Raw genomic sequence first — 16193 nt, 5'->3', positions numbered from 1 at the left:
GCCCTGAAAGGGGGGGGGGGGGGACCCCGAAAAACAGCGTGGGGAACCCCCAAAACAACACGGGGAACCCCCAAAAACCCCCTGGAGCCTCAAAGCTGGGACCCCAGAGGGCGGAGAGGCCGGAGAGCGGAGAGACCCCCCCCAGCCCCCAGGGGACACAGGGCCCCCCCAAAACCCTGGGACCCCCCCCAAACCGGGACACAGGGCCCCCCAAAACCCTGGGACCCCCCCAAACCACCACAGGGCCCCCCAAAACCCTGGGACCCCCCACCTCTAGGCCCCCCAAACCCTGGGAGCCCCAAAACCACCATGTGACACCCCAAAACCCTGGGACCCCCCAACTCTAGGGCCCCCCAATCCCTGGGACCCCCCCAAACCCTGGGACCCCCCAACTCTAGGGCCCCCCAAAACCCTGGGACCCCCCCAAACCCCGGGACCCCCCAACTCTAGGGCCCCCCAAACCCTGGGACCCCCAAACCCTGGGACCCCCAAACCTTGGGAGCCCCAAAACCACCATGTGACACCCCAAAACCCTGGGACCCCCATAACCACCACAGGACACCCCAAAACCCCAGGAGCCCCAGCCCCCAGGAGACCCAGCGCCCCAAAACCCTGGGACCCCCCCAAACCACCACAGGACACCCCAAAACCCCAGGACCCCCAGCCACCAGGAGACACAGGGCCCCCCAAAACCCTGGGACCCCCCAACTCTAGGGCCCCCCAAACCCTGGGACCCCCAAAACCCTGGGACCCCCAACTCTAGGGCCCCCCAAAACCCTGGGACCCCCCAAACCCTGGGACCCCCCCAACTCTAGGGTCCCCCAATCCCTGGGAGCCCCAAAACCACCATGTGACGCCCCAAAACCCTGGGACCCCCCAACTCTGGGACCCCAAACCCTGGGACCCCCCAAAACCACCACAGGACACCCCAAAACCCCAGGAGCCCCAGCCCCCAGGAGCCCCAGCGCCCCAAAACCCTGGGACCCCCCCAAAACCCTGGGAACCCCAACTCTAGGCCCCCCCAAACCCTGGGAGCCCCAAAACCACCATGTGACACCCCAAAACCCTGGGACCCCCCAACTCTGGGACCCCCAAACCCTCGGACCCCCAAAACCACCATGTGACACCCCAAAACCCTGGGACCCCCATAACCACCACAGGACACCCCAAAACCCCAGGAGCCCCAGCCCCCAGGAGCCCCAGCGCCCCAAAACCCTGGGACCCCCCCAAACCCTGGGACCCCCCAACTCTAGGGTCCCCCAAACCCTGGGAGCCCCAAAACCATCACGTGACACCCCAAAACCCTGGGACCCCCCAACTCTAGGGCCCCCAAACCCTGGGACCCCCAAACCTTGGGAGCCCCAAAACCACCATGTGACACCCCAAAACCCTGGGACCCCCCAACTCTGGGACCCCAAACCCTGGGACCCCAAACCTTGGGAGCCCCAAAACCACCACGTGACACCCCAAAACCCTGGGACCCCCAACCCTGGGACCCCAAAACCATCATGAGACCCTCGAAACCAACACGGGACCCCCCAAACCCTGGGATCCTCCAACCCTGGGACCCCCCAAAACCCTGGGACCCCCCCAACCCCTTGGACCCCCAAGACTGGAACCCCTAAAACCACCACGGGACCCCAAAACCACCCCGGGACACCCCAAAACCCTGGGGACCCCCAACTCCCAGGAGCCCCAGGGCCCCAAAACCCTGGGAGACCCAAACCCTGGGGGGGGGCACCCCAAAACAGCGTGGGGCACCCTGAAAACAACACGGGGAACCCCAAAAACCCCCTGGAGCCCCAAGGCTGGGACCCCAGAGGGCTGAGAGGCCGGAGAGCGGAGAGACCCCCCAGCCCCCAGGGGACACAGGGCCCCCCATAACCCTGGGACCCCAAACCCTCGTCACCCCAGACCCCTTAGGGACCCCAGACCCCTGAGACCCCAGCCCCTCATCACCCCAAGACCCCTGTCCCCAGGGACCCCAGACCCCAGACCCCCTCACCCCAAACCTTCATCACCTCAGACCCCCGGGACCCCAGTCCCCAGAGACCCCAGACCCCATCACCCCAAACCTTCTTCACCTCAGACCCTCGGGACCCAGACCCCTGGGACCCCAGACCCCATCACCCCAAACCTTCATCCCCTCAGACCCCTCAGGACCCCAGACCCCTGGGACCCCAGACCCCATCACCCCAGGACCCCAAACCTTCATCACCTCAGACCCCTCAGGACCCCAGACCCCAGGGACCCCAGACCCCATCACCCCAAACCTTCTTCACCTCAGACCCCTCAGGACCCCAGACCCTCATCACCCCAAGACCCCAGACCCCATCACCCCAAACCTTCAGCCCCTCAGACCCCTCAACACCCCAGACCCCTGGGACCCCAGACCCTCATCACCCCAAGACCCAGACCCCATCACCCCAAACCTCCATCACCTCAGACCCCTGGGACCCCAGACCCCTGGGACCCAGACCCTCATCACCCCAAGACCCCTGGGACCCCATCACCCCAAACCTTCTTTACCTCAGACCCCTCAAGACCCCAGACCCCTGGGACCCCAGACCCTCATCACCCCAGGACCCCAAACCTTCATCACCTCAGACCCCTCAGGACCCCAGACCCCTGGGACCCCAGACCCCATCACCCCAAACCTTTATCCCCTCAGACCCCTCAGGACCCCAGACCCCTGGGACCCCAGACACTCATCACTCCAAGACCCCAGACCCCATCACCCCAAACCTTCATCCCCTCAGACCCCTCAGGACCCCAGACCCCTGGGACCCCAGTCCCCAGGACCCCAGACCCCATCACCCCAGGACCCCAAACCTTCATCCCCTCAGACCCCTCAGGACCCCAGCCCCCTGGGACCCCAGCCCCTCATCACCCCAAGACCCCATCACCCCTTAGGACCCCAGCCCCCCGATTTCTCGTACCTGGGAGGCGGCGCAGACCCCGAAAGCCTTGAAGATGACGTCCACCAGGCGCTGGGAGGTGAGGACGTTGCCCCCAACCACGGCCGCCTCGGGCGAGGGGTCCAGGAGGGACCCCGGGGGGATCACGACGCGCACGGGGGCCAAGCAGCCCTGGAAACGGGGGGGACACGGACATCAGGAGCCCCCCCAAATCCACAGAGCCCCGAGACACCCCCAGAACGAGGGACTGGGGGCCTGAGACCCCCTCATCCCAGGCTATTGGGGTGCCAGGACCCCCCAAACCAAGAGACTGGGGTCCCAGGACCCCCATTAACTAAGAAATTGGGGTGCCAGGACCCCCCTTTTCTAAGAAATTGGGATCCCAGGACCCCCCCAAACCCAGGGACTGTGGTCCCAGGACCCCCATTAACTAAGAAATTGGGGTGCCAGGACCCCCCTTATCTAAGAAATTGGGATCCCAGGACCCCCCCAATCTAAGGGACTGTGGTCCCAGGACCCCCATTAACTAAGAAATTGGGGTGCCAGAATCCCCCTTATCTAAGAAATTGGGGTGCCAGGACCCCCTCAAACCCAGGGACTGTGGTCCCAGGACCCCCATTAACTCAGACTATTGGGGTGCCAGGACCCCCCCAAACCAAGGGACTGTGGTCCCAGGACCCCCATCAACTAAGAAATTGGGGTGCCAGGATCCCCTTTATCTAAGAAATTGGGGTGCCAGGACCCCCCAAACCCAGGGACTGAGGTCCCAGGACCCCCATTAACTAAGAAATTGGGGTGCCAGGACCCCCCTTAACTAAGAAATTGGGGTCTCAGGAACCCCCCAATCCAAGGGACTGGGGTGCTAAGACCCCCCTCGGACTAAGGGAGTGGGGTCCCACCCCCCCATCCAAGGCTATTGGGGTGCCAGGACCCCCCAAAATCAAGGGACTGGGGTGCCAGGACCCCCATTAACTAAGAAATTGGGGGGCCAGGACCCCCTTTAACTAAGAAATTGGGGTACCAGGATCCCCCAAACCAAAGGACTGTGGGCCCCCTCCCCATCCCAGGAAATTGGGGTCCCAGGAACCCCCCCCCCCAAACCAAGAGATTGGGGTCCCACCCCCCTCATCCCAGGCTATTGGGGTGCCAGGACCCCCCCCCCAAACCAAGGGATCAGGGGCCCAGCGGGTCCAAGATTTGGGGGGGTCCCACATTTGGGGGGGGTCCAAGAGTTGGGGTGTTCACCCAGTTGGGGGGTCCCAGAGTTGGAGGGTCTCACATTTGGGGGTTCACCCAGTTGGGTTGTCCCCGAGTTGGGGGGGTCTCTGAGTTGGGGGGTCCCACATTTGGAGGTCCCACATGGTGGGGGGTCCAAGAGTTGGGGAGTCCCAGTGTTGGAGGGTCTCACATTTGGGGGTTCACCCAGTTGGGTTGTCCCCGAGTTGGGGGGTCCCACATTTGGAGGTCCCACATTGTGGGGGGTCCCAGAGTTGGGGGGTTCACCCAGTTGAGGGGTCCCAGAGTCGGAGGGTCCCACATTTGGGGGTTCACCCAGTTGGGTTGTCCCCGAGTTGGGGGGCTCTCTGAGTTGGGGGGTCCCACATTTTGAGGTCCCACATGGTGGGGGGTCCAAGAGTCGGGGGGTTCACCCAGTTGGGGGGTCCCAGAGTTGGAGGGTCTCACATTTGGGGGTTCACCCAGTTGGGTTGTCCCCGAGTTGGGGGGTCTCTGAGTTGGGGGGTCTCTAAGGTGGGGGGTCCCACATTTGGAGGTCCCACATGGTGGGGGGTCCAAGAGTTGGGGGGTTCACCCAGTTGGGGGGTCCCACAGTTGGAGGGTCTCACATTTGGGGGTTCACCCAGTTGGGTTGTCCCCGAGTTGGGGGGTCTCTGAGTTGGGGGGTCCCACATTTGGAGGTCCCACATGGTGGGGGGTCCAAGAGTTGGAGGTTCACCCAGTTGGGTTGTCCCCAAGTTGGGGGTCTCTGAGTTGGGGGGTCCCACATTTGAAGGTCCCACATGGTGGGGGGGTCCCAGAGTCGGGGGGTTCACCCAGTCGGGGGGTCCCCGAGTCGGGGGGTCACCTGGTTGAGGGGGATGTCCTGGCCCACCATGCAGCGCAGGCAGTAGATGAGGGCGGCCAGCGTGATGGCGCGAGGCGCGTTCCAGTTGCCCAGAACCTCCGGCCCCGAGCCCGAGAAGTCAAAGACGGCGCTGCCCTGGGGGACACGCGGGACACCACGGGGGGGGGACCCCGAGGCAAGGGGGACCCCAAAATACATCAGGGGGGGTTGGGAGTCATGGTGGGTTGAGGGTCATGGAGGGTTGAGGGTCATGGTGGGTTGGGGGTCATGGTGGGTTGGGGGTCATGGTGGGTTGGGGTTCATGGTGGGTTGGGGTTCGTGGCGGGTTGGGTTGAGGGTCATGGTGGGTTGAGGATCATGGTGGGTTGGGGGTCATGGTGGGTTGAGGGCCGTGGAGGGTTGGGGTTCATGGTGGGTTGGGGGTCATGGTGGGTTGGGTTGAGGTTCATGGTGGGTTGGGGGTCGTGGTGGGTTGGGTTGAGGTTCATGGTGGGTTGGGGGTCGTGGTGGGTTGAGGGTCGTGGTGGGTTGAGGGTCGTGGTGGGTTGGGTTGAAGTTCATGGTGGGTTGGGGGTCGTGGTGGGTTGGGGGTCATGGAGGGTTGAGGGTCATGGTGGGTTGGGGGTCATGGAGGGTTGGGGGTCATGGAGGGTTGGGGGTCATGGTGGGTTGGGGGTCATGGAGGGTTGACGGTCATGGAGGGTTGGGGGTCATGGTGGGTTGGGGGTCGTGGAGGGTTGGGGGTCGTGGAGGGTTGGGGGTCGTGGAGGGTTGGGTTGAGGGTCATGGTGGGTTGAGGGTCATGGTGGGTTGGGTTGGAGGTTCTAGTGTGTCGGAGCTCACCTCGTGGGGATCCACCGTCACCCGCAGGCGGATGGGGGACCCGTCATCCATGAAGTCCTCAGCCTCCACCTCGGTGCCCCAGCGGGCGGCAAAGTCCTTCAGCATCTCCCGCACGGCCACCTCGGCGTTGGCCTGGGGACAACTCGGGGGTCACCACGGGGTGGGTTGGGGGTCGTGGAGGGGTGGGGCTCATGGTGGTTGGAGGTCATTATGGGTTGGGGATCAAGGTGGTTTAGGGTTCACGATGGTTGGAAGTCCTGGTGGGTTGGAGGTCATGGTCAGTTGGGTTCGTGGTGTCTGGGGATCACGGTGGGTTGAGGATCATGATGGGTTGAGTTCATGGTGGGTTGAGGATCATGGTGGGTTGGGGGTCATGGTGGGTTGGGGGTCATGGTGGGTTGGGGGTCATGGTGGGTTGGGGGTCATGGTCAGTTGGGTTCATGGTGGGTTGGGGATCATGGTGGGTTGGAGATCATGGTCAGTTGGATTCATGGTGGGTTGGAGATCATGGTCAGTTGGATTCATGGTGGGTTTGGGGTCATGGTCAGTTGGATTCATGGTGGGTTGGGGGTCATGGTCAGTTGGGTTCATGGTGTCTGGGGATCATGGTGGGTTGAGGATCAAGGTGGGTTGGGGATCATGGTCAGTTGGATTCATGGTGGGTTGGAGGTCATGGTGGGATTGGGGATCATGGTGGGATTGGGGATCATGGTGGGCTGGGGTTCACGATGGTTGAGTTCATGGTGGTTGGAAGTCCTGGTGGGCTGGAGGTCACGGTCAGTTGGGTTCATGGTGTCTGGGGATCATGGTGGGTTGAGGATCATGGTGGGTTGGGGATCAAGGTGGGTTGGGGATCAAGGTGGGTTGGGGATCATGGTGGGTTGGGGGTCATGGTGGGTTGGGGGTCATGGTGGGTTGGGGGTCATGGTGGGTTGAGGATCATGGTGGGTTGAGGCTCATGGCGGGTTGAGGCTCATGGCGGGTTGGGGGTCATGGCGGGTTGAGGGTCATTGCAGGTTGAGGATCAAGGTGGGTTGGAGGTCATTGCAGGTTGGGGATCAAGGTGGGTTGAGTATCATGGTGGGTTGGGGATCAAGGTGGGTTGGGGATCATGGTGGGTTGAGGATCAAGGTGGGTTGAGGATCAAGGTGGGTTGGGGATCAAGGTGGGTTGGGGATCAAGGTGGGTTGGGGATCATGGTGGGTTGGGGATCAAGGTGGGTTGGGGATCATGGTGGGTTGGGGATCATGGTGGGTTGGGGATCAAGGTGGGTTGGGGATCATGGTGGGTTGAGGATCATGGTGGGTTGGGGATCCCGGTGGTTGGAGGTCCCGTCGGGTCGGGGGTCGTGCTCGGGGTGCCGTCCCCACCTGGATGTGGGCCATGTAGGCCTGGACGGTGTCCAAGCCGTGCTGGGCGATGAGCTCGGTGACCAGCTGGATCCCCTTCTGGTTGGCGGCCACCTGGGCCCGCAGGTCCGACAGGTTGTCCCGCAGGGCGCGGGTCCCGCTGCAGCCGGGGACGCGGCCCGGGGCCAGCAGAGCCTCCGTCACCGCTGCGGGGACCGTCAGCACCGCGCCGGGGGGACAACGGGGACACCTCCTCCACCCCACCAGCCACACCACGGCCTCAGCAGCCCCACCAGCCCCATCATCTCTCCACCATCCCCATCACCTCCGGCATCCCCACCATCTCCATCATCCCCACCATCTCCATCCCCATCATCTCCACCATCACCATCATCTCCATCAGGTCTCCATCATCCCCATCATCTCCACCATCATCTCCACCATCCCCATCATCTCCATCACGTCTCCACCATCCCCGTCATCTTCATCATCCCCACCATCCCCACCATCTCCATCCCCATCATCTCCACCATCACCATCATCTCCATCACGTCTCCACCATTCCCATCATCTTCACCATCCCCATCATCTCTACCATCCCCATCATCCCCACCATCCCCATCCCCATCATCTCTACCATCCCCATCATCTCCACCATCTCCATCCCCATCATCCCCATCATCTCCACCATCCCCATCATCTCCACCATCTCCATCCCCATCATCTCCTCCATCCCCACCACCTCCACCATCCCCACCATCTCCACCATCCCCATCATCTCTACCATCTCCACCATCCCCACCATCTCCACCATCCCCACCATCCCCATCATCCCCACCATCCCCATCCCCATCATCTCCACCATCCCCATCATCTCCACCATCTCCATCCCCATCATCTCCTCCATCCCCACCACCTCCACCATCCCCACCATCTCCACCATCCCCATCATCTCTACCATCTCCACCATCCCCACCATCTCCACCATCCCCACCATCCCCATCATCCCCACCATCCCCATCCCCATCATCTCCACCATCCCCACCATCTCCATCCCCACCATCCCCACCATCTCCACCATCCTCACCACATCCCAACATCCCTACATCTCCATGACACTCCCACTGTCCCCTCACGTCCTCATCGTCCCCACTGTCCCCACAATCTCCACCTCCACCATCTCCATTACATTCCCACCATCTCCACTGTCCCCTCCACCCCCAACGTGTCCCCTTCATCTCCACTGTCCCCACCACACATCTCCAGGACATCTCCACTTCCGTTGTCCTCACCACCTCCACCACATCTCCAGGACGTCTCCAACATCTCCATCAGCACCACCATCCCCACCAAGTCCCCTCCACCTCCATCTCCACCATCCCCACCATCATCTCAACCATCCCCATCATCTCCACCATCTCCACCATCTCTACTATCCCCACCATCTCCATCATCTCCACCATCTCCATCAACCCATCATCTCCACATCATCTCCACCATCTCCATCACATCTCCACCATCCCCATCACATCTCCACCATCCCCATCATCTCCACCATCCCCATCATCTCCACCATCCCCATCACGTCTCCACCATCCCCATCATCTCCACCACCTCCATCAACCCATCATCTCCCCATCATCTCCACCATCTCCATCCCCATCATCTCCACCATCTCCATCATGTCTCCACCATCCCCATCATCTCCACCATCCCCATCATCTCCACCATCTTCACATCATCTCCACATCATCTCCACCATGTCCACCATGTCCACCACCCCCACCACCCCCACCCCACCTTCCTCCTGGAAGACGCCGCCCGTGACGAGCTTGAAGGAGACGAAGACGGCCCCCTCCTGCTGGAGGCTGTGGGAGTGGGGGGGGAGGGAGCCGGGGGTGCTGCCCCCGATGTCCGCGTGGTGGCCCCGGCTGGCCACGAAGAAGACAGGGGCCGCCACCCCCGGCCAGAACACCTGGAGAGACCAGGACGTGGGATGGGGGCTCCACCTGGGGGGCTCCAACACCTCCAACCCATCTCCACCATCTCCACCATCTCCACCATCTCCACCATCTCCACCATCTCCACACCATCTCCACCATCTCCACACCATCTCCACCATCTCCACCCCATCTCCACCATCTCCACCATCTCCACCATCTCCACCCCATCTCCACCCCATCTCCACCATCTCCACCCCATCTCCACCATCTCCACAGCATCTCCACCATCTCCACCATCTCCACCATCTCCACACCATCTCCACCATCTCCACCATCTCCACCATCTCCACCATCTCCACACCATCTCCACCATCTCCACCATCTCCACCATCTCCACCATCTCCACCATCTCCACCATCTCCACACCATCTCCACCATCTCCACACCATCTCCACACCATCTCCACCATCTCCACCATCTCCACCATCTCCACCCCATCCCCACCCCCTCCAGGAGGTCCGTGTCCCACTCACGGGGGTGATGACGGTCAGGTCGGGCAGGTGGCTCCCCCCCGCGCAGGGGTGGTTGCTCAGGATGACGTCCCCCTCCTTCAGGTCCTCTCCGAGGTTCCGGATCTGGGGTGGGGAGAGGACACGGGGAGGAGATCAGCAGGACCTGGGGGATTCCTGGGGTTCTTGGAGTTCTTGGAGGGTTCTTGGGGCTCCTATGAGCTTCTTGGAGGGTTCTTGGAGGGTTCTTGAGGTTCCTATGAGGTTCTTGGAGGCTCCCTAGGGGGTTCTTGGGGTGGTTCTTGGGGGTCCTAGGAGGTTCCTGAGGCTCTTGGAGGGTTCTTGAAGGTTCCTGAGGTTCTTGGAGGGTTCTTGGGGTTCCTAGGAGGTTGCTGGGGTTCTTGGAGGGTTCTTGGGGTGGTTCTTGGGGTTCCTAGGAGGTTCCTGAGGTTCTTGGAGGGTTCTTGGGGGCTTCCTGGGAGGTTCCTGAGGTTCTTGGAGGGTTCCTGGGGGTTCTTGGAGGGCTCATGGAGGGTTCTTGGGGTTCCTAGGAGGTTCCTGAGGTTCTTGGAGGGTTCTTGGGGTTCTTGGGGGCTTCTTGGGGGGTTCCTGGGAGGTTTGTGAGGTTCTTGGAGGGTTCCGGGGGGTTCTTGGAGGGTTCTTGGGGGGTTCTTGAGGTTCCTATAAGGTTCTTGGAGGGTTCCTGGTGGGTTCTTAGGGTTCCTGGAGGGTTCTGGGGGGGTTCCTGGTGGGTTCTTGGGGTTCCTGGAGGGTTCTAGGGGGGTTCCTGGTGGGTTCTTGGGGTTCCTGGAGGGTTCTAGGGGGGTTCCTGATGGGTTCTTGGGGTTCCTGGAGGGTTCTTGGGGTTCCTGGGAGCTCTTTAGGGTTCCTGGTGGGTTCTTGGGGTTCCTGGTGGGTTCTAGGGGTTCCTGGTGGGTTCTAGGGGGGTTCCTGGTGGGTTCTAGGGGGGTTCCTGGTGGGTTCTAGGGGGGGTCCTGGAGGGTTCTTGGGATTCCTGAGAGCTCTTTAGGGTTCCTGGTGGGTTCTTGGGGTTCCTGGTGGGTTCTAGGGGGGTTCCTGGAGGGTTCTGGGGGTTCCTGGAAGGTTCTAGGGGGGTTCCTGGTGGGTTCTTGGGGTTCCTGGTGGGTTCTAGGGGGGTTCCTGGTGGGTTCTTTGGGTTCCTGGAGGGTTCTACGGGGGTTTCTGGTGGGTTCTTAGGGTTTCTGGAGGGTTCTAGGGGGGTTCCTGGTGGGTTCTTGGGGTTCCTGGAAGGTTCTAGGGGGGTTCCTGGTGGGTTCTTGGGATTCCTGGGGGCTTTTTAGGGTTCCTGGTGGGTTCTTGGGGTTCCTGGAGGGCTCTAGGGGGGGTTCCTGGTGGGTTCTTGAGGTTCCTAGTGGGTTCTTTAGGGTTCCTGGTGGGTTCTTGGGGTTCCTCAGAGAGTTCTTGAGGGGTTCCTGGAGGATTCCTGGAGGGTTCTAGGGGGGTTCCAAGGGGGGGGTCCCTGGTGTCTCCAGGAGGTTGTCGGGGTGGGGGGGGGGGTCCCCGTTTCCCACCTGGAACTGGACGGTCTCCTGCATGGCTCCCAGGTGGACGGGGATGTGGGGGGCGTTGGAGACCAGGCCCCCGTCGGGCCCGAAGAGGGCGCAGGAGAAGTCCAGCCGCTCCTTGATGTTGGTGGAGACGGCCGTCCGCTGCAGGATCCGGCCCATCTGCTCTGTGGGGGGGAGGGGACACACACCGAGGACCTTCAGGAGACACCCCCCCACCCGCACCCCAGCGCTTCCCGGGGGGTTCGTGGGCTTCTTGGGGTTCCTGGGGGGGCTCCTGAGGGGTTCCTGGGGTTCCTGGAGGGTTCTTAGGGGGGTTCCTGGTGGGTTCTTAGGGCTCCAGGTGGGTTCTTGGGGTTCCTGGGGGGTTCTTGAGGGGTTCCTGGAGGGTTCTTAGGGGGTTCCTGAGGTTCTTGGGGTTCCTGGTGGGTTCTTGAGGGGTTCCTGAGGTTCTTAGGGGGTTCCTGGAGGGTTCTTGGGCTTCCTGGAGGGTTCCTGGGGGCTTCCTGGGGTTCCTGGTGGGTTCTTAGGGGGTTCCTGGGGTTCCTAGAGGGTTCTTATGGGGGTTCCTGAGGTTCTTGGGGTTCCTGGTGGGTTCTAGGGGGGTTCCTGGTCGGTTCTTAGGGCTCCAGATGGGTTCTTGGGGCTCCTGGTGGGTTCTTGGGGGGGTTCCTGAGGTTCTTGGGGTTCCTGGAGGGTTCTTAGGGGGGTTCCTGGTGGGTTCTTAGGGCTCCTGGTGGGTTCCTGGGGTTCCTGGAGGGTTCCTGGTGGGTTCTAGGGGGGTTCCTGGTGGGTTCTAGGGGGGTTCCTGGTGGGTTCTTGGGGCTCCTGGTGGGTTCTTGGGGGGGTTCCTGAGGTTCTTGGGGTTCCTGGAGGGTTCTTATGGGGGTTCCTGAGGTTCTTGGGGTTCCTGGTGGGTTCTTGGGAGGGTTCTTGGGGTTCCTGATGGGTTCCTGGTGGGTTCTTGGGGGTCCTGGTGGGTTCTTGGGGCTCCTGGGGGGTTCTTAGGGGGTTCCTGGAGTTCTTGGGGGGGTTCCTTGAGGGTTCTTGGGGGGTTCTTGGGGTTCCTGGTGGGTTCTTGGGGTGTTCTTTGGGGTTTAAGGTGTTCCTGAGAGGTTCTTGGGGTACCTGATGGGTTCTTGGGGGGTTCCTGAGGGGTTCTTGGGGAGTTCCTGAGGGGGTTCCTGAGGGGGTTCTTGGGGGGTTCCTGAGGGGGTTCTTGGGGGGTTCCTGGGGGGCTCTTGGGGCTCCAGGTGGGTTCTTGGGGTGTTCTTGGGGGTTTAAGGTGTTCCTGAGGGGTTCTTGGGGCTCCTAGTGGGTTCTTGGGGGGTTCTTGGGGTTCCTGGTGGGTTCTTGGGGTGTTCTTGGGGGTTTAAGGTGTTCCTGAGGGGTTCTTGGGGCTCCTAGTGGGTTCTTGGGGGGTTCTTGGGGGTTTAAGGTGGGTTCTTGGGGTGTTCTTGGGGGTTTAAGGTGTTCCTGAGAGGTTCTTGGGGTTCCTGATGGGTTCTTAGGGCTCCAGCTGGGTTCTCGGGGGGTTCCTGGTGGGTTCTTGGGGTTCCTGGGAGGTTCTTGGGGTTCCTGGTGGGTTCTTGGGAGGGTTCTTGGGGTTCCTGATGGGTTCCTGGTGGGTTCTTGGGGCTCCTGGTGGGTTCTTGGGGGTCCTGGGGGGTTCTTGGGAGGTTCCTGGGGGGTTCTTGGGGGGTTCCTGGGGGTTCTTGGGGTTCCTGGGGGTTCTTGGGGTTCCTGGGGGGTTCATAGGGGGGTTCCTGGTGGGTTCTTGAGGGGTTCTTGGGGTTCCTGGTGGGTTCTTGGGGTGTTCTTGGGGGTTTAAGGTGTTCCTGAGAGGTTCTTGGGGTTCCTGATGGGTTCTTAGGGCTCCAGGTGGGTTCTTGGGGGGTTCCTGGTGGGTTCCTGGGGTTCCTGAGGGGGTTCTTAGGGTTCCTGGTGGGTTCTTGGGAGGGTTCTTGGGGTTCCTGATGGGTTCTTGGGAGGTTCCTGGGGTTCCTGGGAGGTTCTTAGGGTTCCTGGTGCGTTCTTGGGAGGGTTCTTGGGGCTCCTGAGGGGTTCCTGGGAGGTTCCTGGGGTTCCTGGGAGGTTCTTAGGGTTCCTGGTGGGTTCTTGGGAGGGTTCTTGGGGTTCCTGATGGGTTCTTGGGAGCTTCCTGGGGTTCTTGGAGGGTTCTTGGGGTTCCTGGGAGGGTTCTTGGGGTTCCTGGGAGGTTCTAAGGGTTCCTGGGAGGGTTCTTGGGGTTCCTGGGAGGTTCTAAGGGTTCCTGGGAGGTTCTAAGGGTTCCTGGGAGGGTTCTTGGGGGGTCCTGGAAGGTTCCTGGGGGGGGTTCCTGGGGGCTGGGACCCTACCTGCGATGCTCATGAAGCGGTGGGAGAAGATGGAGAGGTGGACGGCGTCCAGCTGGGGGCCCAGGGGCTGGGGGGTCCCCGAGCCGACGGCGATGGAGACGTCCCCGCAGTCGGTGACGGTGGCGACGCAGCCCGGCTCCACCACGATGGTGCTGGAAGAGCACGAGGGGGACCTGGGCAGGGGGCTCCAGGGCCCCACCGGCTCCCTGGGGTCCTCAACATCTCCCTGGGGTCCCACCAGCTCCCTGGGGTCCTCAACATCTCCCTGGGGTCCCACCAGCTCCTTGGGGTCCTCAACATCTCCCTGGGGTCCCACCAGCTCCTTGGGGTCCTCAACATCTCCCTGGGGTCCTCAACATCTCCCTGGGGTCCCACCAGCTCCTCGGGGTCCTCAACATCTCCCTGGGGTCCCACCAGCTCCTCGGGGTCCTCAACATCTCCCTGGGGTCCCACCAGCTCCTCGGGGTCCTCAACATCTCCCTGGGGTCCCACCAGCTCCTTGGGGTCCTCAACATCTCCCTGGGGTCCCACCAGCTCCTGGAGGTCCTCAACATCTCCCTGGGGTCCCACCAGCTCCTTGGGGCCCTCAACATCTCCCTGGGGTCCCACCAGCTCCTGGAGGTCCTCAACATCTCCCTGGGGTCCTCAACATCTCCCTGGGGTCCCACCAGCTCCTCGGGGTCCTCAACATCTCCCTGGGGTCCCACCAGCTCCTGGAGGTCCTCAACATCTCCCTGGGGTCCCACCAGCTCCCTGGGGTCCTCAACATCTCCCTGGGGTCCCACCAGCTCCTCGGGGTCCTCAACATCTCCCTGGGGTCCCACCAGCTCCTCGGGGTCCTCAACATCTCCCTGGGGTCCCACCAGCTCCTTGGGGTCCTCAACATCTCCCTGGGGTCCCACCAGCTCCTTGGGGCCCTCAACATCTCCCTGGGGTCCCGATGGGGTCCCACCACCTCCTGGAGGTCCCCATGGAGTCCTATCACCTCCTGGAGGTCCCCATGGAGTCCTATCACCTCTTTGAGGTCCCCATGGAGTCCTATCACCTCTTTGAGGTCCCCATGGAGTCCTATCACCTCCTGGAGGTCCCCATGGAGTCCTATCACCTCCTGGAGGTCCCCATGGAGTCCTATCACCTCCTGGAGGTCCCCCTGGAGTTCTACCACCTCCTGGAGGTCCCCATGGAGTCCTATCACCTCCTCCTGGAGGTCCCCATGGAGTCCTATCACCTCTTTGAGGTCCCCCTGGAGTCCTACCACCTCCTGGAGGTCCCACCTGTTGCTGTCGATGACGATGGCCGGGCCGGGGACGGTGTGGTCGCTCGCCAGCTCCTCCAGCAGGAACACGGGCGTCTCCAGGTACCCGGCCTCGAAGTAGCAACGAGTCACCTGCCGGACACCACCACCTCCTGGACCTCCTCGGGGGGTCCCACCACCTCCTGGACCTCCTCGGGGGGTCCCACCACCTCCTGAACCTCCCCATGGGGTCCCACCACCTCCTGCACCTCCTCGGGGGGTCCCACCACCTCCAAGACCTCCCCATGGGGTCCCACCACCTCCCATGGGGTCCCACCACCTCCCTGAGATCCCATGGGGTCCCAATATCTCCTAGACCTCCCCATGGGGTCCCACCACGTCTTCGAGGTCCTCATGGGGTCCCACCACCTCCCTGAGGTCCCCATTGGGTCCCACCACCTCCTGGACCTCCTCGTAGGGTCCCACCACCTCCCTGAGCTCCCATGGGGTCCCACCACCTCCTAGACATTCTCATGGGGTCCCACCACCTCCCTGAGCTCCTCATGGGGTCCCACCACCGCCTAGACGTTCTCATGGGGTCCCACCACCTCCTTGAGCAACATGGGGTCCCACCACCTCCTAGACCTCCTCGTGGGGTCCCACCACCTCCTAGACCTCCTCGTGGGGTCCCACCACCCCCTTGAGCTCCCATAGGGTCCCACCACCTCCTAGACGTTCTCATGGGGTCCCACCACCTCCTGCACCTCCCCATGGGGTCCCACCACCTCCTCGAGGTCCCCATGGGGTCCCATCACCCCCCTGAGCTCCTCGTGGGGTCCCACAACCTCCTGGACCTCCTCGTGGGGTCCCTCCACCTCCTGCACCTCCTCGTGGGGTCCCACCACCTCCTAGACCACCCCATGGGGTCCCACCACCCCCCTAAGCTCCCATGGGGTCCCATCACCTCCTGGAGCTCCCATGGGGTCCCACCACCTCCCTAAGGTCCCCATGGGTCCCACCACCTCCTAGACGTTCTCATGGGGTCCCACCACCCCCTTGAGGTCCCCATGGGGTCCCACCATCTCCTTGAGCAATATGGGGTCCCATCACCTCCTGGACCTCCTCGTGGGGTCCCACCACCTCCTAGACGTTCTCATGAGGTCCCACCACCTCCCTGAGCTCCCATGGGGTCCCACCACCTCCTAGACATCCTCATGAGGTCCCACCACCTCCCCTGAGCTCCTCATGAGGTCCCACCACCTCCTAGACGTTCTCATGGGGTCCCACCACCTCCTAGATATCCACGTGGGGTCCCACCACCCCCCTGAGCTCCCATAGGGTCCCACCACCTCCTAGACGTTCTCATGGGGTCCCACCACCTCCTAGACGTTCTCATGGGGTCCCACCACC

General features: G+C 62.4%; 1 protein-coding gene across 1 annotated transcript in view; it reads right to left on the bottom strand.

The window, feature by feature from the left end:
* Window positions 1–2909: 2909 nt before the first annotated feature.
* Window positions 2910–16193, bottom strand: part of OPLAH (5-oxoprolinase, ATP-hydrolysing) — a 41984-nt gene continuing 28700 nt past the window's right edge. Inside the window, exons 15-23 of the mRNA XM_069881743.1 lie at window positions 14824–14936; window positions 13550–13701; window positions 11199–11359; window positions 9670–9771; window positions 8994–9168; window positions 7215–7399; window positions 5845–5976; window positions 5002–5136; window positions 2910–3089 (exon numbers count right to left, since the gene is read on the bottom strand). Coding sequence (XP_069737844.1) covers window positions 2910–3089; window positions 5002–5136; window positions 5845–5976; window positions 7215–7399; window positions 8994–9168; window positions 9670–9771; window positions 11199–11359; window positions 13550–13701; window positions 14824–14936 — 1335 coding nt within the window. The remainder of the gene's footprint in view (window positions 3090–5001; window positions 5137–5844; window positions 5977–7214; window positions 7400–8993; window positions 9169–9669; window positions 9772–11198; window positions 11360–13549; window positions 13702–14823; window positions 14937–16193) is intronic.

The sequence above is a fragment of the Phaenicophaeus curvirostris genome, unplaced genomic scaffold, assembly GCF_032191515.1.
Source record: "Phaenicophaeus curvirostris isolate KB17595 unplaced genomic scaffold, BPBGC_Pcur_1.0 scaffold_68, whole genome shotgun sequence".
NCBI lineage: Eukaryota > Metazoa > Chordata > Aves > Cuculiformes > Cuculidae > Phaenicophaeus > Phaenicophaeus curvirostris.
This window is presented reverse-complemented; position numbering and strand designations above follow the sequence as displayed.